The 27,432-nt window shown below is 65.8% G+C and overlaps 1 protein-coding gene across 1 annotated transcript in view; it reads left to right on the plus strand.

Moving 5' to 3' along the window:
- Window positions 1–27,103, plus strand: part of MUC5AC (mucin 5AC, oligomeric mucus/gel-forming) — a 77,622-nt gene extending 50,519 nt beyond the window's left edge. The window contains exons 85-114 of the mRNA XM_037838300.1: window positions 956–1,011; window positions 1,196–1,296; window positions 1,638–1,789; window positions 2,015–2,153; window positions 2,232–2,345; window positions 3,528–3,707; window positions 4,137–4,376; window positions 5,672–5,828; window positions 6,430–6,558; window positions 6,866–7,010; window positions 7,099–7,142; window positions 7,221–7,412; window positions 7,854–17,363; window positions 17,653–17,834; window positions 18,250–18,421; window positions 19,870–20,120; window positions 20,877–21,063; window positions 21,436–21,661; window positions 21,744–21,922; window positions 22,010–22,079; window positions 22,545–22,645; window positions 22,861–22,892; window positions 23,143–23,317; window positions 23,419–23,456; window positions 24,121–24,246; window positions 24,757–24,843; window positions 24,922–25,044; window positions 25,289–25,334; window positions 25,508–25,616; window positions 26,288–27,103. Coding sequence (XP_037694228.1) covers window positions 956–1,011; window positions 1,196–1,296; window positions 1,638–1,789; window positions 2,015–2,153; window positions 2,232–2,345; window positions 3,528–3,707; window positions 4,137–4,376; window positions 5,672–5,828; window positions 6,430–6,558; window positions 6,866–7,010; window positions 7,099–7,142; window positions 7,221–7,412; window positions 7,854–17,363; window positions 17,653–17,834; window positions 18,250–18,421; window positions 19,870–20,120; window positions 20,877–21,063; window positions 21,436–21,661; window positions 21,744–21,922; window positions 22,010–22,079; window positions 22,545–22,645; window positions 22,861–22,892; window positions 23,143–23,317; window positions 23,419–23,456; window positions 24,121–24,246; window positions 24,757–24,843; window positions 24,922–25,044; window positions 25,289–25,334; window positions 25,508–25,616; window positions 26,288–26,495 — 13,471 coding nt within the window. The 3' untranslated portion in view covers window positions 26,496–27,103. The remainder of the gene's footprint in view (window positions 1–955; window positions 1,012–1,195; window positions 1,297–1,637; window positions 1,790–2,014; window positions 2,154–2,231; window positions 2,346–3,527; window positions 3,708–4,136; window positions 4,377–5,671; window positions 5,829–6,429; window positions 6,559–6,865; window positions 7,011–7,098; window positions 7,143–7,220; window positions 7,413–7,853; window positions 17,364–17,652; window positions 17,835–18,249; window positions 18,422–19,869; window positions 20,121–20,876; window positions 21,064–21,435; window positions 21,662–21,743; window positions 21,923–22,009; window positions 22,080–22,544; window positions 22,646–22,860; window positions 22,893–23,142; window positions 23,318–23,418; window positions 23,457–24,120; window positions 24,247–24,756; window positions 24,844–24,921; window positions 25,045–25,288; window positions 25,335–25,507; window positions 25,617–26,287) is intronic.
- Window positions 27,104–27,432: the final 329 nt, after the last annotated feature.

Consider the following 27,432-nt stretch of genomic DNA (forward strand, 5'->3'; position numbering starts at 1 on the left):
AGGGCTCTCGGTCTCCTGCCTCCCCAAACCCAAGCAGATCTTGCAGGCTGCCTGAGGCCCCCGGCGGCCCCTCCCTGAGGGTGGGGGTGGGAACAGCGTCACCAGCGCTCGGACGGGCTGCTCCCTCGCCAACGATCCCCTCCCCTGCACCTAGACCAGGGGTCAAACGTTTCTGGAGGGTCAAAGCCACGAGGTTTTCCTGCCCAGTGATCCTAAAAGAACAGCCGGCGTCCAGGGCAGGGGCCCCCAATGCCACCCTGTACTTCCTTTCACATCGGGGACCACGGGCTGTGGAGGGGCTGCCCGCCTAGGGCCTCCGGCACTGCAGGGAGAGGAGGGGGCTGGCGTGGAACTCTGCCCCCACGCGGTGCACCCCACATCACCCGCTGGGCTCCACCTGCCAGTCTGGGGGTCCCCGCCACGGCCCCTCCCACACAGGGCAGCTCGCCTGTCCCGCCCCCAAGGTTTCTAAACATAAAGGGTCTCCCTGGAGGTGCCAGGAGCAGGGGGTGTGGCCAGCAGCATCGGCCCCCACCCCCATCAGACTGTCTGTAGTGAGGTCCCCCTTCCCTGGCTCCTGGGTCCTCCGGAGGGTCCCGACCACAGAGGGACGGGGGTGTGTGGGGGGGCGGCCACCTCATGTGCAGCAGGGCCCCCCCCCTCACCCCTGAGTTTAACTAGAACTGCAGCTGCCGGCCCTGGGGGACCCTGCCCCACACCCCTGAGTCCCCCACCTGCGGCCCCAGCCCATGGGGGCCTCCGAAGGCCTCGTTCTCCTGCTCCCCTCGAGCCAGCTCCGCCTTCCCGGGGTCTCGGATCCTCCCAGCCCTCAGAGGCGGGAACCATCCGCACGACACGCGCACAGCACAGCCAGCCTCGCCATCCAGGGCAGCGGGGATGGGGTGTGGGGGCCCCGGGGGAGTGGGTCCAGACCGAGGCCGTCCGTCTCTTGCAGCTCGTGTGCGAGCGGGAAGCTGAGCTGCCTGGGGGCCGTGGAGCAGAAGGACCGAGGTAAAGCCCACCCCCCGCCGGAGCCTCTGTCAGGGACCCCCAGACCCACTGCCCACACGGAGACCGGTCGGGAACGAGGGCGAGGCGCTGCTGGCCGCGGAGCCCCCGGGTGGGGGGTGCGGGGTCAGACCTCGGTCAGTCTAGGGGTGCCCCAGGGCCCTCGCAGCGTGCCCTTCCCCCGCAGGGTGTGTGCCCCCCATGGAGTACCTGGACTGTGGGGACAGCCCGGCGGGCGTCCCCGGGGCCGAGTGCCTGCGGAGCTGCCACACGCTGGACGTGGACTGCGTGAGTGGGGGGCTCCTGAGGGCACAGCCACGAGCCCCCAGTCCCTGTGCCGTGGGGGCCGGGCCAGGAGCAGGCACCTGGGGGGAGTCTGCTCTAGCTCCCAGGTCTCCGGGGTCCACAGGACAATCCCTGGTACTCCGGAACCCCACCTGTCCCTGCCCCCCAGGCCTGCAGCCCACCTGGAGGCCCTTGAGGGTGGGGGGCTCTTCTCTAAGCCTGGTGCAGCCCCAGGATTTGACAGCTCCCCTACTCACCTGTGTCCCCAGCCCAGGGGGATGAGCTGGCCGGGGCGAGGAGCTGCCTCCCCTCGGCCCCCTGACCGGTGCCCACTGCCCCCACAGTACAGTACCCAGTGTGTCTCCGGCTGCGTCTGCCCCCCGGGGCTGGTGGCCGATGGCAGTGGGGGCTGCATCTCCCAGGAGGACTGTCCCTGCGTGCACAACGAGGCCACGTACAGGCCCGGGGACACCATCCAGGTCGACTGCAACACCTGGTGGGTCGGGGCTCAGGGGGGCCTGCAGGGAGGGGCGGAGGCTGCCCCGAGCACGCTTCCTGGTGGGCCCTGAGCAGAGGCCGCCCGCCCGTGCTCCCCGGGGGGTGGGCAGAGTTCTCAACGGTTCTCCGGATGAGCGGGCCGAGTCTCCGGGCGGTGGGGTGGCAGCCTGAAGGTCTGGGGGGCCCCGTGCAGCCTTCAATGAGCAGATGCCCCCCACCCCAGCACGTGCAGGAACCGCCACTGGGAATGCACCCGACAGCCCTGCATGGGCACGTGTGTGGCCTACGGGGACGGGCACTTCATCACCTTCGACGGCGAGCGCTACAACTTCGAGGGCAGCTGCGAGTACACCCTGGCACAGGTAGGCCTGCCCCACACCCCCTCCTGCAGGCTGCCCCCACCCCTGGGCCCTGCCACTCAGCACCCCCTCCTGTCCCAGGACTACTGCGGGGCCAGTGCCAGCGCCAACAGCACCTTCCGCATCATCACCGAGAACATCCCCTGCGGGACCACTGGCGTCACCTGCTCCAAGGCCATCAAAGTCTTCCTAGGGGTGAGGGCGTGGGGGCCCCTGGAGGCCCTCCTCCCTGCTCTGCGGCCAGCGGGGCCCCCACTCTGCTGGAGCCCCCAGCCCCCGGGCTCCAGGCCTGCAAAGGAGGCTTCTGAAGCTGTCGTCAACAGCTCCCCTCAGCTGGCAGGGGACCCCCAAACCCACCCAGCAAAGGGGCTCAGGAGTCACAGGGCAGCGAGCGGGTGGCTGGGAGAGAGGTTTCCACTGCAGGGGCTGGAGGTGGTGAGAGTGGGGGCCAGGGCCCCTCTCGGGCCCGAGTGAGGGTAGGATGGGGGAAGGTGTGGAAGGAGGAGGTGGGGGGCCCCGCCATGGCCATGCAGACCCCATCCTGCTCTGCAGCCATGCTTCAACCACAGCCCCGTGTCCACCTGACTTCTTCCCTCAGCTTCTGTGCTGGGGGCCCCAAGTCCACCTCAGGCTCAGTGATTTGCTAGGACCCCTAGGACTCAGGAAAGCTGTTATGCTCAGGGTTACAGTTTATTACAGTGAAAGGAAACAGGTTAAAACGTGAGAAGTGTAAGAGCACATGGGACAGGGTCCAGTTAAGATGGGCACTTGCATCCAGCTGTCCTCTCCCAGGGAGCCGTGTGGACAGTGCTCAGTTCTGCCAGCAGTGACGGGCAGCTGCAGCCCACGGCATCGCCACCAGGGGACCCCTGAGCCCTGGTGTCCCGGGGTCTTGCTGAGGCTCGGCACGTGGGCCCGGCTGGCCCGGCTGACTGTCCGCATGGCTGACCTGGCTCCAGCCTCTCCCAAGCTCAAGCTGCTCTTGCGTGGCCCCTGCCCCCACGAGTCTTGTAGTTTGCAGAACAAAGAGAGCGAGGTGAGGAGACACTCGTCAGGCAGGACGTTCCAAGCTCAGAGGCGGACGCCAGCAGCCAGTTGGGCTGGGCCTTTCTTGGGAATGTGCAGGGTTGGGACAGCCCCGGCCTGCTTGGCTCCCAGCAGCCCCTGCCAAGCCTCTCGCCTCATGCTCTGGAGCCCTTGGGAGCTCAGCCCCTCCTTACGGCCAGCCCCGTGCCGAGAGCCCTCACCCCCCGTGGAGTCCCTGCCCCAGGTAGGGGGAGCCCTTGGCTCTCCAGGGGCCACGGGGTCAGCACCTGGCCACAAAGCTCACCCCTCAGCTCCCTGCAGCTTCCTCCTCCCCTGTATCCCCCTTGCCAGGATTATGAGCTGATCCTCAGCGAGGGGCGTGTCAAGGTGGTGGCGAGGGGGTCTGGTGGAGACCTGCCCTACAGGATCCGCTACATGGGCATCTACCTGGCCATCGAAGCCCGCAGTGGGCTGGTCCTCCTGTGGGACCACAAGACCAGCCTGCTCATCAGGCTGCCCCAGCATTACAAGGTAAGTGCTGGTGGCAGCCATGGGACCCCATGCAGGCAGGGACAGGCCCCGACTCTGACACACACCAGGGGCCAGTGAGCTGCCATCAGAGGTGTCAAGGGCTGGTCCCACTTGGAGACCCCGGGGGCTGGGATGAGGCACACATGAAGTCAGGGTTCCAAGGGGGGCACAGTGGAGACCAACCCAAACTGGTGCCTCAGGGGACAGCCAGGAGGGGACGCTGGCCCTGGGTTCCCTGGTCTCCCCGTGTGGCGATGCCGCAGCTGCTGGACTGAGGGAGTCCCAGGCTGGTGCCTGGCTGCCCCCCACAGGGTTCATGCACCCCGTCTCCCCGCCCGTCCACGCTGCCCAAAGGAACTGGGGCCCTGCAGTTCCCCACGGGCGGGGGTCCCGGCACTTCCTGCTTCATCGGCCTCCCTGTGTCCGCAGGGCAAGGTCTGCGGGCTGTGCGGGAACTTCGACGACAACGCCGCCAACGACTTCACCACGCGGAGCCGGTCCGTGGTGGAGGACGTGCTGGAGTTCGGCAACAGCTGGAAGTTCTCCCCGACCTGCCCCGACGCGCTCGCCCCCAGAGACCCCTGCAGCGCCAACCCCTACCGCAAGTCCTGGGCCCAGAAGCAGTGCAGCATCATCAACAGCAGCCCCTTCGCTGCCTGCCGGGCCCAGGTGGGGTGCCGGGCGGGGTGGGCCTCTGGGGATGGGCTGGACCCAGACCCCTGACTCCTTTACGATTCATAGGTCCCTGACCCTAACACCCAGCCGGGGTCAAGTGCTTTCCAGCTGTGTCCTTGGCGGGTCTCTGTCTCACAGCCTGGGAGGTGGGGACACCTCCTGCTCACGGGCTTGTGCAAAGCAAGCTGAGAGTGCAGACCTTGCTGTCACCACCCACGACCTGCCCTGTCCCTGCCACCGATGAGGAAGGCTGGAGGCTGGGAGGGCTCTTCCAGCTGGGTGGGAGGAGTTGGGGACCAGCCTTAAGCAAAAACCCTAAGGACAAGTTCTATTTTCCACTTACAAACACGGCATCATAATTCAGGACTTTTAATGCCAACAAGATGGGGGGAGGCTTACGAAAGGTGACTTGTAACCTGCTGCAGCTCGTCTTTGCTTGTGACGTGCGCCCCTCAGTTACTTGACAGCTTGACCCCTCGAGTAGGTAACTAACACCCCCTGGGGTTCCACTGTTAATCTGTTCAGAAAGTCCTTTTCTAGTGGGTCCAGGCCAGTTTCAGCCTGCAGGGGCATGAGCACAGACCTCGGCCGAGACACAGCCGGGTGCCTGGGTGGGCAGCTCGCCTCCCCTCCCACGGCAGCTTCCCCCCCAGAAGGGCTGGCCCACCTGGGCTCTGAGACTGCAAATGCTGGGCCCTTGAAGCCACTCACGCTTTCTTTCAGCACAGATCTGCGGGGTTCCCTGGGGCAGTGGCCTGTCCCCGGTGCCAGCTCGCAGCTCACAACAGTGAACAGAGACACAAGCCCCCCACCCCTGGCCCCGCAGAGCTTCCACTCGGGTGGGGGCAGTGCAGGGAATGTGTGAGCCTCTGGCAGTGGGCGGGAGGTGTGGGGGTCAGGGAAGTCCTCTCCCGGCAGAGCCCCGGTGTCGCAGGGAGCAGCACGTGGGTCCAGGGACGCATCCCCCCAGGGAAGGGGCCGCCACGGAAAAGGCTGGAGCTGGGCGTGTGCTGGCGTGCTCTGGAGCAGAGCAAGGCTGTGCAGAGGGCGGGGGTGGGGTCAGGGAGGGGCCACGGCCAGATCCCCCGATACAAGTGCTGGAGGCTGGGAATCTTCGGGTGGTCTGGTGGAGCTGAGAGAAGCACCGGTTTGGGACATCACGCAGGTGCTCACGCCCAGGAGTGGGGTTCTGACGGCTGCAGGGACTTGTTCAGGGGCAGTGAGCCCTGACCTGGGGGCGGGAGGCTGGCTGTTCTCTGCTGAAACCGCCCCCCACTCGGCGCTCACAGGTCGACTCCACCAAGTACTACGAGGCCTGCGTGAGCGACGCGTGTGCGTGCGACTCCGGGGGCGACTGCGAGTGCTTCTGCACGGCCGTGGCCGCCTACGCCCAGGCCTGTCGCGACGTGGGCGTGTGCGTCACCTGGAGGACCCCGGACATCTGCCGTGAGTCGGGCTCTGTCCGTGGTGCTGAAGGCCGCGGGCTCAGGGGGCGGGGAAGGGGCGGGGCCGCGGAAAGGGGCGGGGCCGCGGCGTGGGCGTCTCCTGGAGGACCCCGGACATCTGCCGTGAGTCGGGCTCTGTCCGTGGTGCTGAAGGCCGCGGGCGCAGGGGGCGGGGAAGGGGCGGGCAGGGCGGGGGAGGGGCCGCTGGGGGCGGGGTCGCAGCCTCTGCTCACCCTAGAGCTGTCCCGCAGCTGCCCCCAGGCCGTGAGGCCTGACTGCACACGTGTTCGCACATGGACACCCAACACTCAGGTACACTTACATGCGTTTGTGCACATCCATGTGCACAGATGTAGGCAGGTGGCATAAAAACATGACAGGTAGCTCCAAAACGAGGACGGCTCTGCCTGGTCAGGAATGCCCAGGGCAGGGCTCAGAGACCTGCCCAGCCTGAGACCCCACTGCACCCCACTGCACCCCACTGCTCACAAGTGTGTGATCAGCCGTGGGATAGGGCCCCCAGTGCCAGCTGCCCTCACGCGTCAAGGGGCTGAGACATCCTGCTGGTGCCCACCCTCCAAACCTCTGCTTTCTGTGCCCAGCCCTGTTCTGCGACTACTACAACCCGGATGGGGGGTGCGAGTGGCACTACCAGCCCTGCGGGGCGCCCTGCCTGAGGACCTGCCGGAACCCGAGTGGGCATTGCCTCGTTGACCTGCCCGGCCTGGAAGGTGAAGGGGAAACTGTGGTGGGATTCTCAGGGGCCTGCGGGGAGGTGGGGGAGAGATGGACAGTCCACCAGTGACTGAGGCTCCTGGGGCAACCCCAAGGCCAGGCTGCCTGAAGGTCTCACCCAGCTGGCCGGAGCCTCAGAGCACCCTGCACGCACACACACCCCTAGCTGCTCGGGGCAGTGTCGGGGTGCCCTCTGCCCCTGGGCCAGCCCCCAGCATACGGAAGGGGGAGATGGGGCTGTGCAGGGAGATGCAAGGGCTGAAGGGGCCTGAGTGAGCCTCCGCCCCTTCCTCCCCCCCCCAGGCTGCTACCCCAAGTGTCCACCCAACAAGCCCTTCTTCAGTGAAGACGAGATGAAGTGCGTGGCCCAGTGCGGTTGCTATGACCAGGACGGAAACTACTATGACGTCGGCAGGAGGGTCCCTACTGAAGAAAACTGCCAGAGCTGGTGGGTGGGGGTGGGGGAGCCAGGAGGGGATGCCGGGACTGGGGGTGGGGGTCCTGCTGGCCACAGCTCCTCTCTCTGCCCCCCGCAGTAACTGCACCGCCGACGGCATCCAGTGCGGGCATAGCCGCGTGGGTAAGGAGGCTGGGGGTGGGGGTGGGGGCGGGGGCTGACCGTCAGCGGGGCCGCCGTGTGAGCCCTGCACCCCCCCAGCCTGCAGGTGCTCCTATGAGGGCAGGACCTTCAGCTACGGGGAGGTCATCTACAACACCCCTGACGGGCTGGGCGCCTGCCTGCAGGCCATCTGCGAGGACGGCGGGGTCATCGCCCGGAGCACGGTGAAATGTGGGACATCCACCCCGCCCTTCACCTTCACCTCCACCGCAGCCCCACCCTCCACGGCAGGTAAGCCCCGGGCAGAGTAGCGTGGGGTCTTCTCGCATCCTCAGGCCCCTGTGCCCCCGCCCTCTGTGGGTCTCTGCAGTGGCCTTGGCCCCCATGTGGGTGACAAGGTGGAACCCGGCGGGGAGCCCCTGCCCCTCCCGCTCAGTGCCCCTGGGGCCAAGACACCACCCCCCCGGGCAGCTGTACCTCCCCACACGGGCTCCCTGACCTCATGCTGCACCTCTCCAGGGGTGCCCCTAAAACCTCGCAGACTGCAGCCTGTGGCTCCCTCCGAGTGCTAGGCCAGGTCCCTCATCTAGGAAAGGCCCTGAGCGAGCCGCCGGGTGGGTCCGTGGCCCCTCTGGAAGCCTGCAGGAGAGGGAGGGGCCAGTGCTGGGGCGAGAGGGCAGCCAGGGCAGAGAGGGGGCTCCCCACGCCGCTCACGCCCGCCCTCCCGTGCAGGCTCCACCCCCACCCTCTCACCGGCCTCCCCCACGTGCGTGCGGGAAGTCTGCGGGTGGTCCGACTGGCTGGACGGTGACCAGCCGGCACCGGGGCTCGAGGACGGGGACTTTGAGACGCTTGAGAACCTCAGCCTGCAGTTTGGGACCTGCCGGGCCCCAGCAGACATCCAGTGCCGAGCGCAGCAGTTCCCCAACACGCCCCTGGAGAAGCTGGGCCAGAAAGTGGCCTGTAGCCGGACACGGGGGCTGGTGTGTGCCAACCGCGAGCAGAGCCCCACACTCTGCCTCAACTATGAGCTGCGGGTGCTGTGCTGTGCCTACGTGCCCTGCGGCCCCTCCCCAGAACCCGGCACCAGCCCTGGGCCTTCCCCCAGCGTCACCACCCAGCGCAGGACCACCACAGAGACCTCCGCAGCCCCCAAATCCCTGCCCACCCCCACCCGGACCATATCCACAGGGAAAACAACCCTACACCCAACTGCAAGCTCCAAGGCTATCACAGCCGAGACCCCGCAAACGCGCTCGACCCCCACCATGGTGCCCACCACATGGTCGAGCAGCACTGTCCCCTGCCAGCCCGTGTGCCGGTGGACACAGTGGTTTGATGAGGATTACCCCAAGTCGGAAGAGGCTGGGGGGGACATCGAGTCTTACGACAAGATCAGGAGTGCGGGAGGGGACATTTGTGAGCAGCCCTGGGCTATCGAGTGCCAGGCCGAGCTGTACCCCAACAGGACCCTCGAGCAGATGGGCCAGAAAGTGCACTGTGATGTCTCCTTCGGCCTGGTGTGCAGGAACGAGGAGCAGGAGGGCACGTTCAGGATGTGCTACAACTACAGAATTCGCCTTCTGTGCTGCAGCTACAGCCACTGCCAGACCAGCACCCTGACACCAGCAACTCCGAGCAGCTCATCCACATCCTTCACACCTGGGAGCACCTCAAAATCAGCCCAGACTCCCCCGGTCAGCACAACGGCGGCATCCCTCCGCTCGACGCAGTCGACACTCCGACCCACGCCTCCCAGTCCCAGCACCACGGGCCAGGGGACAACTGGCTGCCAGCCCAGGTGCGAGTGGACAGAGTGGTTTGACGTGGACTTCCCCACCTCTGGCGTCAGGGGCGGGGACATGGAGACCTACGAGAACATCCGGGTTGCGGGCGGGAGACTGTGCCAGGAGCCACAGCAGATCGAGTGCAGGGCGGAGAACTACCCTGAGGTGAGCATCGACCAGATCGGGCAGGTGGTGAGCTGCAGCCTGCGGGACGGGCTGGTCTGCAGGAACGAGGACCAGAGGGGCCACTTCAACATGTGCTTCAACTACAACGTGCGTGTGCTCTGCTGTGACGACTACAGGCACTGTAGGGCCGTGACGTCCGCTGCTCCATCCACAGTGGCCACCACGCCCTCCACGGCCTCCAGTGCTGCATCCACAGCCACCACTGCTCCATCCACGGCCACCACTGCTCCAACCATGGCTACCACATCATCCACGGCCACCACATCATCCACGGCATCCACTGCTCCATCCACGGCCACCACATCATCCACGGCCGCTACTGCTCCACCCACAGCCACCACTGCTCTAACCACAGCCACCACTGCTCCATCCACGGCATCTACTGCTCCATCCACAGTGGCCACCACGCCCTCCACGGCCACCACTGCTCCAACCACGGCCATCAGTGCTCCAACCACGGCCATCACTGCTCCAACCATGGCCACCACATCATCCACGGCATCCACTGCTCCATCCACGGGCACCACATCATCCACAGCCACCACATCATCCACGGCCGCTACTGCTCCATCCACAGTCACCACTGCTCTAACCACAGCCACCACTGCTCCATCCACTGCCACCACTGCTCCAACCACAGCCGCCACATCATCCACGGCATCCACTGCTCCATCCATGGCCACCACATCATCCACAGCTTCTACTGCTCCACTCACAGCCACCACTGCTCTAACCACAACCACCACTGTTCCATCCACGGCATCTACTGCTGCATCCACGGTGGCCACCAGGCCTTCCGCGGCCACCACTGTCCTGTACACAACCACCACGTCATCCACGGCATCCACTGCTCCATCCACGGGCACAACATCATCCACAGCCACCACATCATCCACGGCCACTACTGCTCCATCCACAGCCACCACTGCTCTAACCACAGCCACCACTGCTCCAACCATGACCACCACATCATCCACAGCCGCTACTGCTCTAACCACAGCCACCATTGCTCAATCCACAGCCACCACTGCTCCATCCATGGCCACCACTGCTCCAACCATGGCCACCACTGCTCCAACCACAGCCACCACATCATCCATGGCTACCACTGCTCCATCCATGGCCACCACATCATTCACAGCCACCACGGCCCCATCCACAGCCACCACATCATCCACAGCCACCACTGCTCCATCCACAGCCACCATTGCTCTAACCACAGCCACCACTGCTCCATCCACGGCCACCACTGCTCCAACCACGGCCACCACTGCTCCATCCACGGCCACCACTGCTCCACCCATGGCCACCACATCATCCACAGCCACCACATCATCCATGGCCACCACTGCTCCATCCATGGCCACCACATTGTCCACAGGCCCCACATCATCCACGGCTGCTGCTGCTCCATCCACAGCCACCACTGCTGTAACCACAGCCACCACTGCTCCAACCACGGTCACCACTGCTCCAACCATGGCCACCACATCATCCATGGCATCCACTGCTCCATCTATGGCCACCACATCATCCACGGCATCCACTGCTTCATCCACGGTGGCCACCAGACCTTCCACGGCCACCACTGTTCTGTACACAACCACCACGTCATCCACGGCCACCACTGCTCCATCCACAGCCACCACATCATCCACGGCTGCTACTGCTCCATCCACAGCCACCACTGCTCTAACCACGGCCATCACTGCTCCAACCACGGCCACCACTGCTCCAACCATGGCCACCACATCATCCACGGCATCCACTGCTCCATCTACGGCCACCACATCATCCACAGCATCCACTGCTCCATCCACAGCCACCACATCATCCACAGCTTCTACTGCTCCACCCACAGCCACCGCTGCTCTAACCACAGCCACCACTGCTCCATCCACGGCATCCACTGCTGCATCCACGGTGGCCACCAGGCCTTCCACGGCCACCACTGTCCTGTACACAACCACCACGTCATCCACGGCCACCACTGCTCCATCCACAGCCACCACATCATCCACGGCTGCTACTGCTCCATCCACAGCCACCACTGCTCTAACCACGGCCATCACTGCTCCAACCACGGCCACCACTGCTCCAACCATGGCCACCACATCATCCACGGCATCCACTGCTCCATCTACGGCCACCACATCATCCACAGCATCCACTGCTCCATCCACAGCCACCACTGCTCCAACCATGGCCACCACTGCTCCAACCACAGCCACCACATCATCCGTGGCATCCACTGCTCCATCTATGGCCACCACATCATCCATGGCATCCACTGCTCCATCCACGGCCACCACATCATCCACAGCTTCTACTGCTCCACCCACAGCCACCGCTGCTCTAACCACAGCCACCACTGCTCCATCCACGGCATCCACTGCTGCATCCACGGTGGCCACCAGGCCTTCCACGGCCACCACTGTCCTGTACACAACCACCACGTCATCCACGGCCGCCACTGCTCCATCCATGGCCACCACATTGTCCACGGCCACCACATCATCCACGGCTGCTACTGCTCCACCCACAGCCACCACTGCTCCAACCACGGCCACCACTGCTCCATCCACGACATCCACTGCTCCAACCACGGCCACCGCTGCTCCATCCATGGCCACCACATCATCCACAGCCACCACATCATCCACGGCTGCCACTGCTCCATCCACAGCCACCACTGCTCCAACCATGGCCACCACTGCTCCAACCACAGCCACCACATCATCCGTGGCATCCACTGCTCCATCTATGGCCACCACATCATCCATGGCATCCACTGCTCCATCCACGGCCACCACATCATCCACAGCTTCTACTGCTCCACCCACAGCCACCGCTGCTCTAACCACAGCCACCACTGCTCCATCCACGGTGGCCACCAGGCCTTCCACGGCCACCACTGTCCTGTACACAACCACCACATCATCCACAGCCAACAGTGCTCCATCTACAGCTGCCACCAGGCCATCTATGGCATCCACTGTCCCATCCACGGCCACCACCAGGGCATCCACAGCCAGCACACCACCCATAGCAGGATCCACAGCAACCACCCCACCCTCCAGGGCACCTACCACTCCATCCTGGGTGGCCACAGTGCCTCCCAAAGCTACCACTGTCCCATCCACAATGGCCACCAGGTCAACCACTGCAGCCACTAATAGACTTCATTCATCCAGCCTCCCAGGGACCTCAACTTTGGCCACCACACAGATTTACCCCCTATCACCTAGTACTACCAAGAAAGTCTCCACCCCCAATACAGAGACCAGCCCATTTTCACCCAGGACCACTGAGGTCTCGGTCTCCAGTCCCTCTGGCCCCCCAACCTCCCACACCCTTCACACATCTCCTCAGCCCACCCCTGGGACCCCAACAACCACTGCCCAGTTGGCCTCATCCGCCATGTCCCCTACGCCCTCCCTGGCCAGCTCACCCATAACTACGACTCCAATGTCTTGGGGCATGAGGCCCACCTTTGGGACCACTCTCTCCTCCAGCCCCCCGACCACCAAGGGCTGTAAACCACGGTGCGTGTGGACAGACTGGTTTGATGAAGACTACCCTCTCCCCACGCCCAGTGGTGGAGACTTTGAGACCTACTCAGTCCTGCGCTCGGCCGGCCACGTCTTCTGTGCGAGCCCCGTGGACATCCAGTGCCGCTCCGAGAGGGAGCCGGACAAACCCCTGGCCGACATCGGGCAGGTGGTGCACTGCAACGTGAGCTTCGGGCTGGTGTGCCGGAACCAGGAGCAGCCCAGGTTCTCTAGGTACTGCCACAACTACCAAGTGCGCGTGCTCTGCTGTGACGACTACAGCCACTGTGGGACCACAACGGCCTCCCCCTCCTCCGCCACTGCCCCCCAGGGGACGACTCTGACGACAACCCTCACACCCCCCGCGGTGACCTCCGGGGCCACTGCACTCACCCGCTCCCCATCCCCAGGCTCCACCATTACACACACGGCGGTGTCCACCGCGTGCCAGCCCCGCTGTGCCTGGACCGACTGGATGGACAGTGACCGGCCCCAGCCCGGCCGCTTTGGGGGAGATGTCGAGACCTACTACAGCATCGTGCAGGCGGGTGGACAGCTGTGTGCAGCTCCTGTGTCCATCGAGTGCGCAGCCACCCTGTTCCCGGGCGTGCCCCTGGCGCAGCTGGGGCAGGTGGTGCAGTGCAACGTGGACTACGGGCTCATCTGCAGGAACCGCTGGCAACAGCGGGGCCAGACCTGCCACAACTACCAAGTGCGCGTGCTCTGCTGTGACGACTACAGCCAGTGCAGGACACCGGCCACCTCCACGCCCACACCCACCAGCACCCAGACCCAGTCCCCAACGGTCCAGGGAACCTCGACCACAGCCACCCCACAGACCCTCACCACATCACCTGTGACTACAGAAGGGAGCTCCATCCCCACCACGCAGACTCAAGTCTCATCCTTGGGAACCACAGAAGGGGTCTCCACCCCCACCAAGACCCTTGCCACATCACCCGGTACCACAGAGAGGAGCTCAGTTCCCACCACTAAGACCCTCACCATGTCTACAGGGAGCACTGGGGGGTTCTCACTCCCCAGCACACAGCCAGGGCCCTCATCACCTGGGACCACTGAGGTCTCAGTCTCCAGTCCCTCTGGCCCCCCAACCTCCCACACCCTTCACACATCTCCTCAGCCCACCCCTGGGACCCCAACAACCACTTCCCAGTTGGCCTCGTCCACCATGTTCCCTACGCCCTCCCTGGCCAGCTCACCCGTAACCACAACTCCAACGTCTGGGGGCACGAGGCCCACCTTTGGGACCACCCTCTCCTCCAGCCCCCCGACCACCACGGGCTGTGAACCACAGTGCGTGTGGACACGCTGGTTCGATGAAAACTACCCCCTCCCCACGCCCAGTGGTGGAGACTTTGAGACCTACTCAGTCCTGCGCTCGGCCGGCCACGTCTTCTGTGCGAGCCCCGTGGACATCCAGTGCCGCTCCGAGAGGGAGCCGGACAAACCCCTGGCCAACATCGGGCAGGTGGTGCACTGCAACGTGAGCTTCGGGCTGGTGTGCCGGAACCAGGAGCAGCCCAGGTTCTCCAGGTACTGCCGCAACTACCAAGTGCGCGTGCTCTGCTGTGACGACTACAGCCACTGTGGGACCACGACGGCCTCCCCCTCCTCCACCACTGCCCTCCAGGGGACAACTCTGACGACAACCCTCACACCCCCTGAGGTGACCTCCGGGGCCACTGCACTCACCCGCTCCCCGTCCCCAGGCTCCACCATTACACACACGGCGGTGTCCACCGCGTGCCAGCCCCGCTGTGCCTGGACCGACTGGTTTGACGAGAGCTACCCAATGCCGGGGTCCACCGGAGGAGACTTTGAGACCTATGCCAACATCCGGGCAGCCGGGGGGGCCCTCTGCAAGGAGCCCTTGGACCTGGAGTGCCGGGCCGAGCTCTGGCCCAATACCCCCCTCGAGGAGCTGGGGCAGGTGGTGCGGTGCAGCCGGGATGAGGGCCTGGTGTGCAGGAACAGGGACCAGGTGGGGCCCTTCAGAGTCTGCTACAACTACCACATCCGGGTGCTCTGCTGCAGCTCCGGCCACTGCCCGCCGACCACGGCCACCACCACAGTGGCCCCCACAGGGATGAGCCCCGAGCAGAGCACCATGCTGGCCACCAGCACCACGGCCCTCCCCCCATCCACCCCCAGACCCACGGCCACCAGCACAGCACCGACCGTGACCCCCACTGGGTGCCAGCCCACCTGCTACTGGACCGACTGGATGGACAGTGACCGGCCCCAGCCTGGCCGCTTTGGGGGAGACATCGAGACCTACTACAGCATCGTGCAGGCGGGTGGACGGCTGTGTGCAGCTCCTGTGTCCATCGAGTGCGCAGCCACCCTCTTCCCGGGCGTGCCCCTGGCGCAGCTGGGGCAGGTGGTGCAGTGCAACGTGGACTACGGGCTCATCTGCAGGAACCACTGGCAACAGTGGGGCCGGACCTGCCACAACTACCAAGTGCGCGTGCTCTGCTGTGACGACTACAGCCAGTGCGGGACACCGGCCACCTCCACGCCCACACCCACCAGCACCCAGACCCAGTCCCCAACAGTCCCGGGAACCTCGACCACAGCCACCCCACAGACCCTCACTGCGTCACCTGGGACTACAGAAGGGAGCTCCATCCCCACCACGCAGACTCAAGTCTCATCATTGGGGACCACAGAAGGGGTCTCCACCCCCACCAAGACCCTCGCCACATCACCCGGTACCACAGAGAGGAGCTCAATTCCCACCACTAAGACCCGCAGCACGTCACCTGGGACTACAGAAGGGAGCTCCATCCCCGCCACGCAGACACAGGTCTCATCATTGGGGACCACAGAAGGGGGCTCCACCACCACAACACAGACACAACGTACATCACCCAGGACTGCCAGGGTGGTTTCCACCCCCACCAAGACCCTCGCCACATCACCCGGTACCACAGAGAGGAGCTCAATCCCCACCACTAAGACCCTCACCACGTCACCTGGGACCACAAAAAGGGGCTCCACCCCCACCACACAGACCCTCATCACGTCACCTGTGACTATAGAAGGGAGCTCCATCCCCACCACGCAGACACAAGTCTTATCATTGGGGACCACAGAAGGGAGCTTCACCACCACAACACAGACACAAGGGACATCACCCAGGACTGCCAGGGTGGTCTCCACCCCCACCAAGACCCTCGCCACATCACCTGGTACCACAGAGAGGAGCTCAATCCCCACCACTAAGACCCTCACCATGTCACCTGTGACTACCGAAGGGAGCTCCATCCCCACCACGCAGACATATGCCACATCACCCAGGACCACCAAGGTGGGCTCCATCCCCACCACGCAGACACAAGTCTCATCATTGGGGACCACAGAAGGGGGCTCCATCCCCACCAAGACCCTCGCCACATCACCCGGTACCACAGAGAGGCGCTCAATCCCCACCACTAAGACCCTCACCACGTCACCTGTGACTACAGAAGGGCGCTCCATCCCCACCACACAGACACAAGGGACATCACCCAGGACCACCAAGGTGGGCTCCATCCCCACCATACAGACACAAACCACGTCTTTCAGGACCACTGAAGGGAGCTCCACCGCCACAACGCAGACACAAGGGACATCACCCAGGACTGCCAGGGTGGTCTCCACCCCTACCAAGACCCTCGCCACATCATCCAGTACCACAGAGAGGAGCTCAATTCCCACCACTAAGACCCTCACCACGTCACCTGGGACTACAAAAGGGAGCTCCATCCCCACCACGCAGACTCAAGCCACGGAAGAGGCCTCCACCGCCACCTCACAGACCCATGCCACATCACCCAGTACCACAGAGAGGGTCTCTGTCCCCACCAAGCAGGCCCATACCACGTCTACAGGGAGCACTGGGGGGTTCTCACTCCCCAGCACACAGCCAGGACCCGGGACCACTGAGGTCTCGGTCTCTAGTCCCTCTGGCCCCCCAACCTCCCACACCCTTCACACATCTCCTCAGCCCACCCCTGGGACCCCAACAACCACTGCCCAGTTGGCCTCATCCACCATGTCCCCTACGCCCTCCCTGGCCAGCTCACCCGTAACCACAACTCCAACGTCTGGGGGCATGAGGCCCACTTTTGGGACCACCCTGTCCTCCAGCCCCCCACAGTCTGGCACCACCCCGACCACCTCAGCCATGTTGCCCACCACAGGCTGTAAACCACGGTGCGTGTGGACAGACTGGTTTGATGAAGACTACCCCATCCCTGTGTCCAGTGGTGGAGACTTTGAGACCTACTCAGTCCTGCGCTCGGCCGGCCACGTCTTCTGTGCGAGCCCCGTGGACATCCAGTGCCGCTCCGAGAGGGAGCCGGACAAACCCCTGGCCGACATCGGGCAGGTGGTGCACTGCAACGTGAGCTTCGGGCTGGTGTGCCGGAACCAGGAGCAGCCCGGGCCCATCAAGTACTGCCACAACTACCATGTGCGCGTGCTCTGCTGTGACAACTACAGCCAGTGCCCCAGGTCCACCCTCTTGCCTACTTCCCTTCCTACCACTCAGCACCCACACACAACTGCAGCGCCTCCCATCAGCCAGTCAACCTCCAGCGTGTCCACCGTGTCCACGTCTCCCCTCACTACTCTCCAGTCCACCTCAGTCCCCAGCTCAACCTTCTTCATTACACCCTGTTTTTGCCAGGCATTTGGAGAACTGTTCTCTCCAGGTGAGTAAATGGAGCCCCAATTTCACTCTTTCCCACATACCAAGTTCCCCCGGTTATCTGTCAATGTGGGAAAGTCTTCAAGTTGTGGAACACAAGGCTTTCCCACACTGAGTTTCCGTGACCTGTGCATCTTGTGGCCCTTCATGGCCCCTGCTCCCTCCTGGCCTCTTGCCCCGTGGCAGGTGTCTCCTCCTGTCCCGGGTTTCCTCTGCACCCTCCGTGGTGCTCTAACTGCTTCGTCAACCCAGGTGTAGCCTCCCCGTCTTCACATGTCTTTTTTCCCTCATAGGGGACATTGTGTACAATAAAACTGATGGAGCCGGCTGCCACTTCTACGCTGTTTGCAATAAGCACTGTGAGATTGACCGCTTCCCGGGCACCTGCTCCACTGCCTCCCCACCCGCCTCCTCTGCGGCCCCATCCGTCCCCACGCCTCCCCCAGGATGTTCTAACGTCATCCCTCCGCGACAGGTGCGTCTCCCCCACATCCTCCCTCCACCACCTTCTCCCTCTTTTGTGCCTTGCATCTGTCACCAGCATGCTTGTCCAGGACACAACCCTGCCTGGGGCTTGCTGACGGCTCCTTCTATGGCAGGTTGTGGCAAATAACCAGCACCTTGCCCAGTATCCCTGGCCCGACTTGTCACCTGTCTGTTGGTGGCTGTGGCTCAAGGGGAGGGCACACAGGGTGTGGAACCCTGGGTCAGTATATCTGGTCCTTCTGGAGTTTCAGCACAGTGTGGGCGGCCAGCAACCCCACAAGGCTGGGCTCTCGGGGCTCAGGCTCGTTGGGAACCTGGGGCTTCAAACAGGAGTGAAGGGGGTGCGAGCAGATGGGCAGACGGAGATGGGGATGGGTGGCCATGAGCCTGCCCTATGCTGCCAGGTGAACGAGTCCTGGACCCTGGAGAACTGCATGGTGGCCAGGTGTGAAGGTGACAACCACGTCGTCCTGCTGGAGCCGAAGCCTGTGGCCAACGTCACCTGTGTGAACGAGCATCTTCCCATCAAAGTGTGGAACACAAGCAATCCCTGTGACTACCACTATGAGTGTGAATGTGAGAGAACCCGCTTCACGGCCCCCGGGCTGGGCTTGCACCCCGGTGCCAGCACTCTTGCCTTCCGAAAGGTTGGAGCTGAAGAGCGGCTGATGCCTGGGGAGGGTCCACGTGCTCGGTGATCAGTGGCATGGCACGGCGTGGCACTTCGGGAAGCAGAACCCCCAAGACGTCCAGGGCCTGCAGGTGGCCCGGGTGTGTGAATTCTGTTACTACAGAAGGAACCAAACCCACAGTCCCTAACCTCTTCTAGAAATGCTGAGGCTCCTTGAGAGACGGTCCCACAAAGACCCGGAGTTGCCAAAAAGTCTGCCCAGTAGACTCACTGAATAGAAAACCAGGGATTTTGAGGCTGTAAGGATGGAAATGGGAGCTCGGATGTGCAGGTTACCTGGGGGTTGCATGTGACTGTCACTGCAGGAATGATTTTGCTCAGCCCGTTGTGCTGCTTGATAATTACTAATAACAAGCAGCTTCCCTTTTCTTGCCTCTATGCCAGGAGGTGGTGGGTGTTACCACAATTATCTCCAATAGATCAGTTTCTTGAGGCTGCTGTAACAGATTACCAAACTCGATGGCTTAAAACAACAGAAATTTATTCTCTCACAGTTCTAGAAGCCAGAAGTCTAGAATCCAAATGTTGGCAGGACCAAACTCCCTCTGGATTGTCCGGGGAGGGTCCTTTGGACCTCTTCCAGCCTCTGTGGCCCCGGGTGTTTCTCAGATCGTGGCAGTGTGGCTCCAGGGTCCACCACCACTTTCCAAATAAGCTCAGAGTCCTGGGTAGACATAACTTTTGGGCCCACCATTCAACTCTCTACCCCCAGCCCCTGACATTTTATGAAGGAGGGCACTGGGGCCTGTCAGGGGCTGAGCTGAGCTGGGGGTGTAACCAGTTATCAAAAGTAGCTGATTAAGACAACACACTGAAGTGAAAGTGGGAGTCAAGCCTTCAGTCACCAGCCGCAATGGTGTAGGCAAGAGGCCGAACCAAGGAGCGTGCTGGCCCCCGCACTGTGCCACTTTCCCCTGGAACAGCATGGCTGGGCAAGGGTAGGATGAGTCAGCCCAGAGGTGGGGTCGTGTCACGCCGAGGCAGCCACGAGCCAAAGGGCCTGCAGTTTAACGGGCTCAGAGTCGGGGTGGGGAGGCCCCGGGAGAGGAAGGCACTGGGAGCTGCGCTGGGGCCAGCAGGGCACCCGGGAGGCCTCGGGGGGACGTGCCTGGGCTGGAGATGCGGGTTTGTGCAAAGCAAAGCCGGCAGGGCCTGGCTTCGTAAGCGCCTCGGGTGGGGACTGAAGAGTCCCAGTTAGGTGCTCAGCTAGTGCCGGCCCCCCAGGCCCGCAGAGGCTGAATGAGGAGGGCGGGGGGCACCAGCCCTCACCCCGGGGAGGCCGCCCGTCGGGCCGGGGCAGGCGGAACCCGCAGCCGCCCTTCCGTCCCCGCAGGCTCCTGCAGCGTCTGGGGAGAGTCTCATTACTCCACGTTCGACGGCACCTCCTACTCCTTCCGGGACGAATGCACCCACGTGCTGGTGAGGGAGATCCACCCGCGCCGCGGGAACCTGAGCATCCTCCTGGACAGCCACTACTGCGGGGCCACCACTGCCCCCCACTGCCCCCGCGCCGTGCTCATCTCCCACGAGTCCGCGGAGATCACCCTCACCACCTCCAACAGCAGCGGGACGCTGGAGGGCCTGGTGGGTCCCGGCAGCGGGTCGGGGGAGAGGGGGCCCGCGGGAGGCTGGACGGCAGGCAGCAGAGGTCAAGGGGCAAAGGACACTGGACAAGAGAGGCTGGACAGGTGGGGAGATGGGGGATGGGGCCCGGGAGCTACAGGAGGGTGGGTTCCCAGAACAGGGCCTCCAGCTGCAGGGAGACCCCCACCCAAATGCCGATCGGGAAGCTCACAAACCAGCCGAGGAAGCAGCTGTTTCTGGAGGACACCCAGTGGTGCCCTCCTTTTGGGCAGCTGTGCTGGCTGGCACCAGCCCCTGTCTGTGCCCACAGGGGACACTGTGTGGGGGCTTGTGCCAGCTCTGGCCCGGCACACTCACAATGAGGAGCTGGGACCCCAGGACCAGGCCCCCAGGGGAGGAGGGGGAAGGGAGGGGAGCGCCCCACACCACGGCCCTGCGTCCCCTGCCCCACCACACCCCAGCTTGGCAGGCTCAGGGCTGTGCACCCAGAATGTCCTGGGCGAGGCTGTCACCCCCCAACAGGCCCTGGAGCCCCTCAGCACAGGCTGCCCCAGATGCCAGGCCACACGGTGCACCCCAACTGCAGCCACGGGTGTAGCAGGGACAGTGGGCCAGCCCCAGAGCATGACAGGCTGCCGGGGGCTTCCCGCAGCAGAGACCCCCCAGAGGGCCCCCAGGGCAGCCCTCACACAAGGCGAGATGGGGAGGGCCCCTGCACCCCACCGGTAACAGGTGTTCCCCTGACAACACCCCCAGGTCCTGTTCAACCAAGAGCCGGTGGGCCAGGGCTTCAGCAAGGACGGCGTGACCGTGTCCGTGTCGGCGGGTGCGGCCATGGCCGTGGACATCCCCGCCATCGGCGCTCACGTGTCCTTCAACGGGCACGTCTTCCAGGCCCGGCTGGCCTACAGCCAGTTCAGCCACAACACCGAGGGCCAGTGCGGTGAGCGGGACGCGCCTCGGCCACGGGAGCCGGGAGGGCGCCGGGCAGTGGGTGGAGGCTGGCGAACGGGCGCCGTCCCAGGGCCCACACATGGCCCGGCCTGCCCGCAGCCGCCGAGGGGCTGGTGTGGTCCCAGCCCCAGCCCTGAGCCCCCGCGCCCCTGCTCCGCGGCCCCCGACCCACATCAGAGCTCAGGGCCCACGGGGCTCCCCTGGGGCCCCCACTGCCCTCCCAGGCCAGGGCTGTCCTTGGCCTCAGGAGCTGGTGCCCTAAGACCCGGTGGCCGCAGCAGACACCTGGGGGGTGTGGGGAGGGGAGCCTCCTAGGATGGCCTGGCCGGGCCCGGCAGTGACCCCCATGCTCCCGCCCCAGGCACCTGCACCAACAGCCGGACAGACGACTGTCGCCGGCCAGACGGCAGCGTGGCCCCCACCTGCCAGATCATGGCTGCGTCCTGGCTGGTCCCTGATGGCAGCAGGGAGGGCTGCACGGCCCCGACCCGCCCGCCCCCGACGGCCAGCCCCCTGCCGCCAGCAGCCACCACGCCCACCCCCAGCGCCTGCCCGCCCGCGCCCCTCTGCCAGCTGATTCTGAGCCCGTAAGTCCCTGGCCCGTGGGCTTGGTGGGCCCGGGTGCACCCCCGGCCGCCCGGCACCCCCTCTGACAGCCTCACGCCGCAGGGTCTTCGCGGAGTGCCACGGCCTAGTCCCGCCCGCTCCGTACTTCAGCGCCTGTGTCAGCGACAGCTGCCGGGACGGCCACCCCAGGGTGCCCTGCCAGAGCCTGGAGGCCTACGCCGCGCTGTGCCGCACCCGGGGCGCCTGCAGTGCCTGGAGGAACGCCACGGGGGGGCTCTGTGGTGAGTGGGGGGCTCGGGGAGGCTGTGTGGTGTGTGGGGACATGGGAGCCGCCGTGGCTGGTCTAAGCCCCGACCCCTGTGCGCCAGACCTCCCCTGCCCGCCGGACAAGGTGTACAAGCCGTGCGGCCCCCTGCAGCCCAGGACGTGTGACTTCAGGTGAGCGCCGGTCGGGACAGCAAGTGGGGACAGCAGGTGCGGCAGGTGCTCTCGGGCACCCCAGTGCTGCCTAAAGGGCCCCAGAGGAAGGTCTGTCTCCCAGAGCCAGGAGGCTGGGGCCCCTGAGATCTCTGGGGTGCCCTCTCCCACCCCCAGCAACCCCCAGGGGTCTCTGAGCCAAGGGACTCTCTGATGTGTCCTGGTCTAGCAGCAGCTCTTAGAAAACAGCCCCCCAGGGGCTCCTGGTCTCCCCAACCTTCCTGATCCCTGGCCGCGGGAGCAGATGCCCCCCCAATCACACACGCTCTTTGCCCCTAGGAAGGACCCCCGGTGACTGGGGGGCCCTCCATCCCTGCCCTCCTTCCTCCCCACTGGAACCCCAGGGGCCCTGAGGCTGGCACTGGCAGCCTGCTGGGGGCTTTCGGGGTCCACGGGGCTCCCAGGACCACCCTTCTGGCCTTGTAGGAGCCAAAGCCCGCGGGCCGAGGGGCTGGCGGAGGGCTGCTTCTGCCCCGACAACATGGTCCTGTTCAACGACTATACGGGCGTCTGCCTGCCCCAGTGTGGTGAGCACCGCCGCCCGGCGCCCCCCGACCCCCGAACCCTGCCCCCTGCCACCCCCCCGCCCACGCAGCCCGGCTCGCCCTGCCCGAGCCCCGCGTCCCTTACGCGTTCGTGCTTCTGGTCGTGGTGTGCTGCGCACCTCCGCCCCCTCCTCGATGGCCCCATGGGTTCCCGAACCGCAGCATCCGGGGTGACCCCTTTTCTCCTTCCCTTGCAGGCTGCGTGGGACCAGACGGGTTTCCCAAACACGTGAGTGCCTCCGCCTTCCACGTGCTCGGAAGGGCTGCGGGAGGGGGCTCAAGGCTGGCGCCCCGGGATCTCCGGAGGGAAGGGGGGTCCTCCCATCTCCAGCAGCCGCCTCTGCCCGGGCCCCCTACCTGGTGGGAGCTGGCAGGGAGGTCCCAGGCCCGAGCCCCCGGAGCGTCCGTCCTGCCGCCCCCGCCTCGTGCGGCCCCGCGGTGGCAGCCGGGCCCGCGGGGACCTGACCCGGTGGTTGCAGGCGGGAGAGCGTTGGCGCAGCAGCTGCCTGGAGTGCGTCTGCGACGAGCGCACCGTGTCGGTGCAGTGCCAGCCCGTGCGGTGCCCAGGCCAGCACACGCCGCCCACGTGCGGGCCGGGGCAGGAGCTGAGCCGCACCCAGGAGCAGGGCGTCTGCTGCCCCACCTTCGTCTGCCGTGAGTGGGGCCGGGGGTACCCCAGGGCTGGGGAGTGGCTGGAGTAAGGGGCCGGGCTGGGGGGCGTCCAGGCCTGTGCTCAGCCCCCCCTGTCCTTTCAGGACCTAAGCTGTGTACCTACAACGGGACCGTCTACGGGGTAAGGGCTCGGCGCGCCCCCGACTCCCCACAAAGCAGCCTAGGGCGCCTCCTACCCCGGGGCCCAGGAGCGAAGTCCCAGGGTGGTCGCCGGGTGTGGGCGTCTGCAGGCTGCCGGCTGGGCGGGTGGCAACAGGGTCAGGCCTGAGGTGGGCGGGACACACCCCCAGGACCCGGGCCTCCTGCTGCCCTCTGAGCCTCCACCCCCACCTCGACACTGGTGCAGCCCTGGACGCCCCTCCCTGCCCCCAGCCCTGGACACCCCTCCCTGCGCCCCTGGGGTCAGCAGAGGGACCCCCAGCCCTTGGAGTCCTCCAGGCCCTCAACTCCACTCAGGGAAACGTGGAGAGGGCACTGGGGTGGGACATGGGGTAGGACACAGGTGTGGGAGCCGGGGGTGGGACAGGTGGACATGGGTGCTGCTTTCAGTCGGGAGCTGTGCAGGGCTGTGGCTGCTGTCATTGTGAGGTTCGGCATCCGGCTCTCCCCAGCAGCGTCCCCCAGCAGGAGCAGGGGTCAGGGCGCACTCACATGGCCCCTCCTGACTGCCCCCTAGGGACCCAGGCTATGGCGGGGGACTGTGGTCGACTGGAAGAGGGGAGCTGCCCCCTGTGGGCTCCCCTCTTGGCCCTGCCCCCCCAGCCCCTCCATGCACTCCCCCTTAGGTGGGCGCCACCTTCCCGTCCACCACACCCTGCCACACCTGCACCTGCCTGCCCGGGCTCAGCCCCAACACCCAGGATCCAACCGTGCAGTGTGAGGAGGACACCTGCAACACTGTCTGCCCCCAGGTGGGTCCCTGTGCACCTGTCCAGTGGCAGCCCCGGCCCCTGGGGCGCCCAGGGACTCGGGCTCAGCCTGGGTGGAGGCCTGTTTGCCCAAGGAGACGGGGGCCCCCAAAGCAGGAAACGTGGAGGGGTGATCAGACTGCACATGGTGAGGGGCCGGCAAGGCCCGGCCCAGGATTTGTGTCACAGGCCTGCCGTGCACCCTGTCCTGAGCTGGCAAAGAGCTTGGTGGGCCGGGGTGGGACAGGGAGCAAGTGGGACCCCAAAAGGCAGGCACAGCCACCTGGGGCACCAGCGGCATCCAGACTGGGTGGCCCGGAACATCCAGAGCCCGCAGCAAGGCTGAGAGCACCCTGGGCTCCGCGGCCAAGGAGCCAGTGGGAGCGGGCCTGGGAGGGAGGAGAGGCCGGGAGGAAGCGCTGGAAGGGGTCGCGGTGAGGCGGGGCGGGAGGCTGCAGGTGACAGCGGGGGTGGCGGCCGGCACCCCACGGCCTCTCCCGCCTGTCCCGGCAGGGCTCCGAGTACGCGAGGGCGCCGGGCCGGTGCTGCGGGGAGTGCGTGCCCACCTCCTGCCTGGCGCCCGACGGCCAGCACGTCCAGGTGAGCGGGCGGGGAGACCCCACCCCGGCCCCCCTCGGTTTGTCCCACCGCGGCCTCGACTTCCCGCTTGCCTTTCAGCCCAACGCCACCTGGGTGGACGGCCGCGGGGACAACTGCACCGAGTACCGCTGCGAGGCCGCCGACGGGCTGCACGTGCTGGTCCCGCGCCCGGCGTCCTGCCCCGACGCGACCGGCTGCCGGGTGGGTGCCCCGCGCTGGGACCCCCTGCCGGCCCCCGGACCCCCCAGACCCCCCTTGCACCCCAGCCCGGGAGGCCCAGACCTCTGGCCAGCCCCGCCCCCAGCCCGCCCCCGGCCCGCCCCCGGCCCCGCCCCGCACCCCCCTGGCCCCACCCCGCAGGCCCCTCCCCAGCCCGCCCTGGCCCGACCCGCAGGCCCCGCCCCGCCCCGCCTGACCCCCGCCTCTCTCTGTCCGGACCCTGCAGGGCATCCTCAGGAAAACCGGCTGTTGCTACTCCTGTGAGGAAGTGGGTAAGTCGAGGCCCGCCAAGGCCGTCGCCCCCAGCACTTCCCCACGATGGGTGCGGGCCGGGCGGCAGGGAGACCCCAGGCACCACAGAAGCCCCTCTGGGCGCGCGGCAGGGTCCTGCGTGGGGAGGGGGCAGTGGGGGGGTGGCCTCCTCATCCACGTCTCCCCACCCTAGACGACTGCCAAGTCCGCGTCAACAGAACGGTCCTGCAGAGCCGCGGCTGCGCCACCGAGGCCGCAATCAATGTCACCTTCTGTGAAGGCTCCTGCCCGGGAGAGTCCAGGTGGGTGGGTCGGGGGCCCCGAGCCTCTGCCCTGAGAGCCCGTCTGCCACCGTTCTCGGGTCCCCCTCTGGGCAGAGCGGCCGGCCACCCCAGGTGACAGGTCAGTGGCCGGGGGTCTGCCCAGCCCTGCCCACCTGGGCTGCCCGCAGGGGTCTCGCAGTCTTGCAGGAGACGGGAGGAGTGCCCCAGCGGGGGTCGGCTTTCCCAGGTGTGCATGGGGTGGGGGGCTCCCCATCCTCAGGCAGCCCTCCCTGCTGGCCAGAGCTGGCCTGGGGCACGGCGGCCGAGAACCAGTGTCCAGAGCCCCGAGGGGGCAGTGTCCACTGTGCGGAGGGCAGGCAGGCTCCTAGGGGGCAGGCTCTGGCCCAAGCCACCGGCGCACAGACAGCCGTGAGCAGGAGCTGCCAGAGACCAAGAGCCGGCAGAGGGTCCCACAGGGAGGGGGTGGCCAAGGATGGAGAGGGCGGGTGGGGGACAGAGAGGTGTCCTAGCCCGGGAAGGGAAGGCCCACCTGCTCCTCAGGCTTGGAAGTCCAAGCACCGCCATGGGCCCACCTGGGATAGATGGGGCTGGGGGTCGCCAATGGCCGCTGCGGTTGGAGGAGACGCCCCTGGTCAGCGGGCAGAGGCCCGGCTGGACCGCCCCTGAGGCCGCTGACTCTGGGCCGGCAGGTACTCCATGGCCGCCCAGGCCATGCAGCATCGCTGCACCTGCTGTCAGGAGACACGGTCCCATGTGGAGGCGGTGACGATGCGGTGTCCAGATGGCACTGAGATCCAGCACACCTACACCCACGTGGACGAGTGTGCCTGCACAGCCTCCTGTATCCCCGCCTCAGCCCCCGCCGCTCCCCAGGAGACCCTGCAGTTCCCCGTCTAGCGGGCATCGCTGTCTGAAGCCCTCTGCCCGCCCCCTTCCCACGCTCCCTCCCAACCTGGAGCCAGAACCTGCCTTCCCAACATGGGCCTGCTCCACTGAGAGCACCTTAACCTACTGTGGCTCCCACTGTCCCGCCTGCCCTCTGCTGGCTGCGGCCGTGAAGCTGGTGTCTGGGAGGTTCGGCTTGAGGAGGGGTTGGGTGGGACCTCACCCCTCCCCTGAGATGCCGGCGACCCTCCTGCCCTGGCCTCGCCCCTTCCAGCTGCCAGAGGGGCGCCTCTGGGCAAACTTGAACGTGCAGCCCCTGCCTGGCTGCACCCACTGCAGGCCTGGGTGTCCCCAGCCAACTGCCAAGCCCCGTGGAGCCCGGCGTCCCCTGTGGCTGCCTCCACACGGGAGGGCAGACTGAGGCCGTCCATGCCAGGTGCTGTCACCGAGGAGCGGTGTCTCTGCGACGGGGCTGCCCTAATCCCCTCTGGGCTGCTGCTTGCTGCAGGGGAGCCCGGGGCCAGGAAGGCCGAGGGGCCAGGCCAGAGGGAGGCTGCTCCCCTAGCACCCCTCTCTCCACCAGCCCCGATTTTGTAAATAAAGCCTCAGCATCTCAGACACTTCTGGCTCTGGTGTGTTTTCTGCCAATTGTGTCCCCCAGGGCTTCCCTCCCTCCCTGGTGGGCTGCCTGCCCCCTCCCAGGCAGTCTGACATCCCTGGGGGCTTGTGCTGGACCCAGCAGGGACGGAGGTTCTGAGGAGCCCCAGGAGACAGAGCTGGGGCCGGGGGAGGCCGCTCACATGGGCCAAGCCCCTGGGGGTGCCCTAGGGTGGGCTCGGGCCCTGGGCAGACTGCCAGGGGCTGGGGCCGGGTGAGAACGAGAAGCCGCCCTCGGTGTTATTTTCTAAGGAAACTGGTTCCCAGAGGAAACGCGACTGGACAAACAAAT

This window comes from Choloepus didactylus, chromosome 6 (genome assembly GCF_015220235.1).
Source record: "Choloepus didactylus isolate mChoDid1 chromosome 6, mChoDid1.pri, whole genome shotgun sequence".
NCBI classification, from domain to species: domain Eukaryota; kingdom Metazoa; phylum Chordata; class Mammalia; order Pilosa; family Megalonychidae; genus Choloepus; species Choloepus didactylus.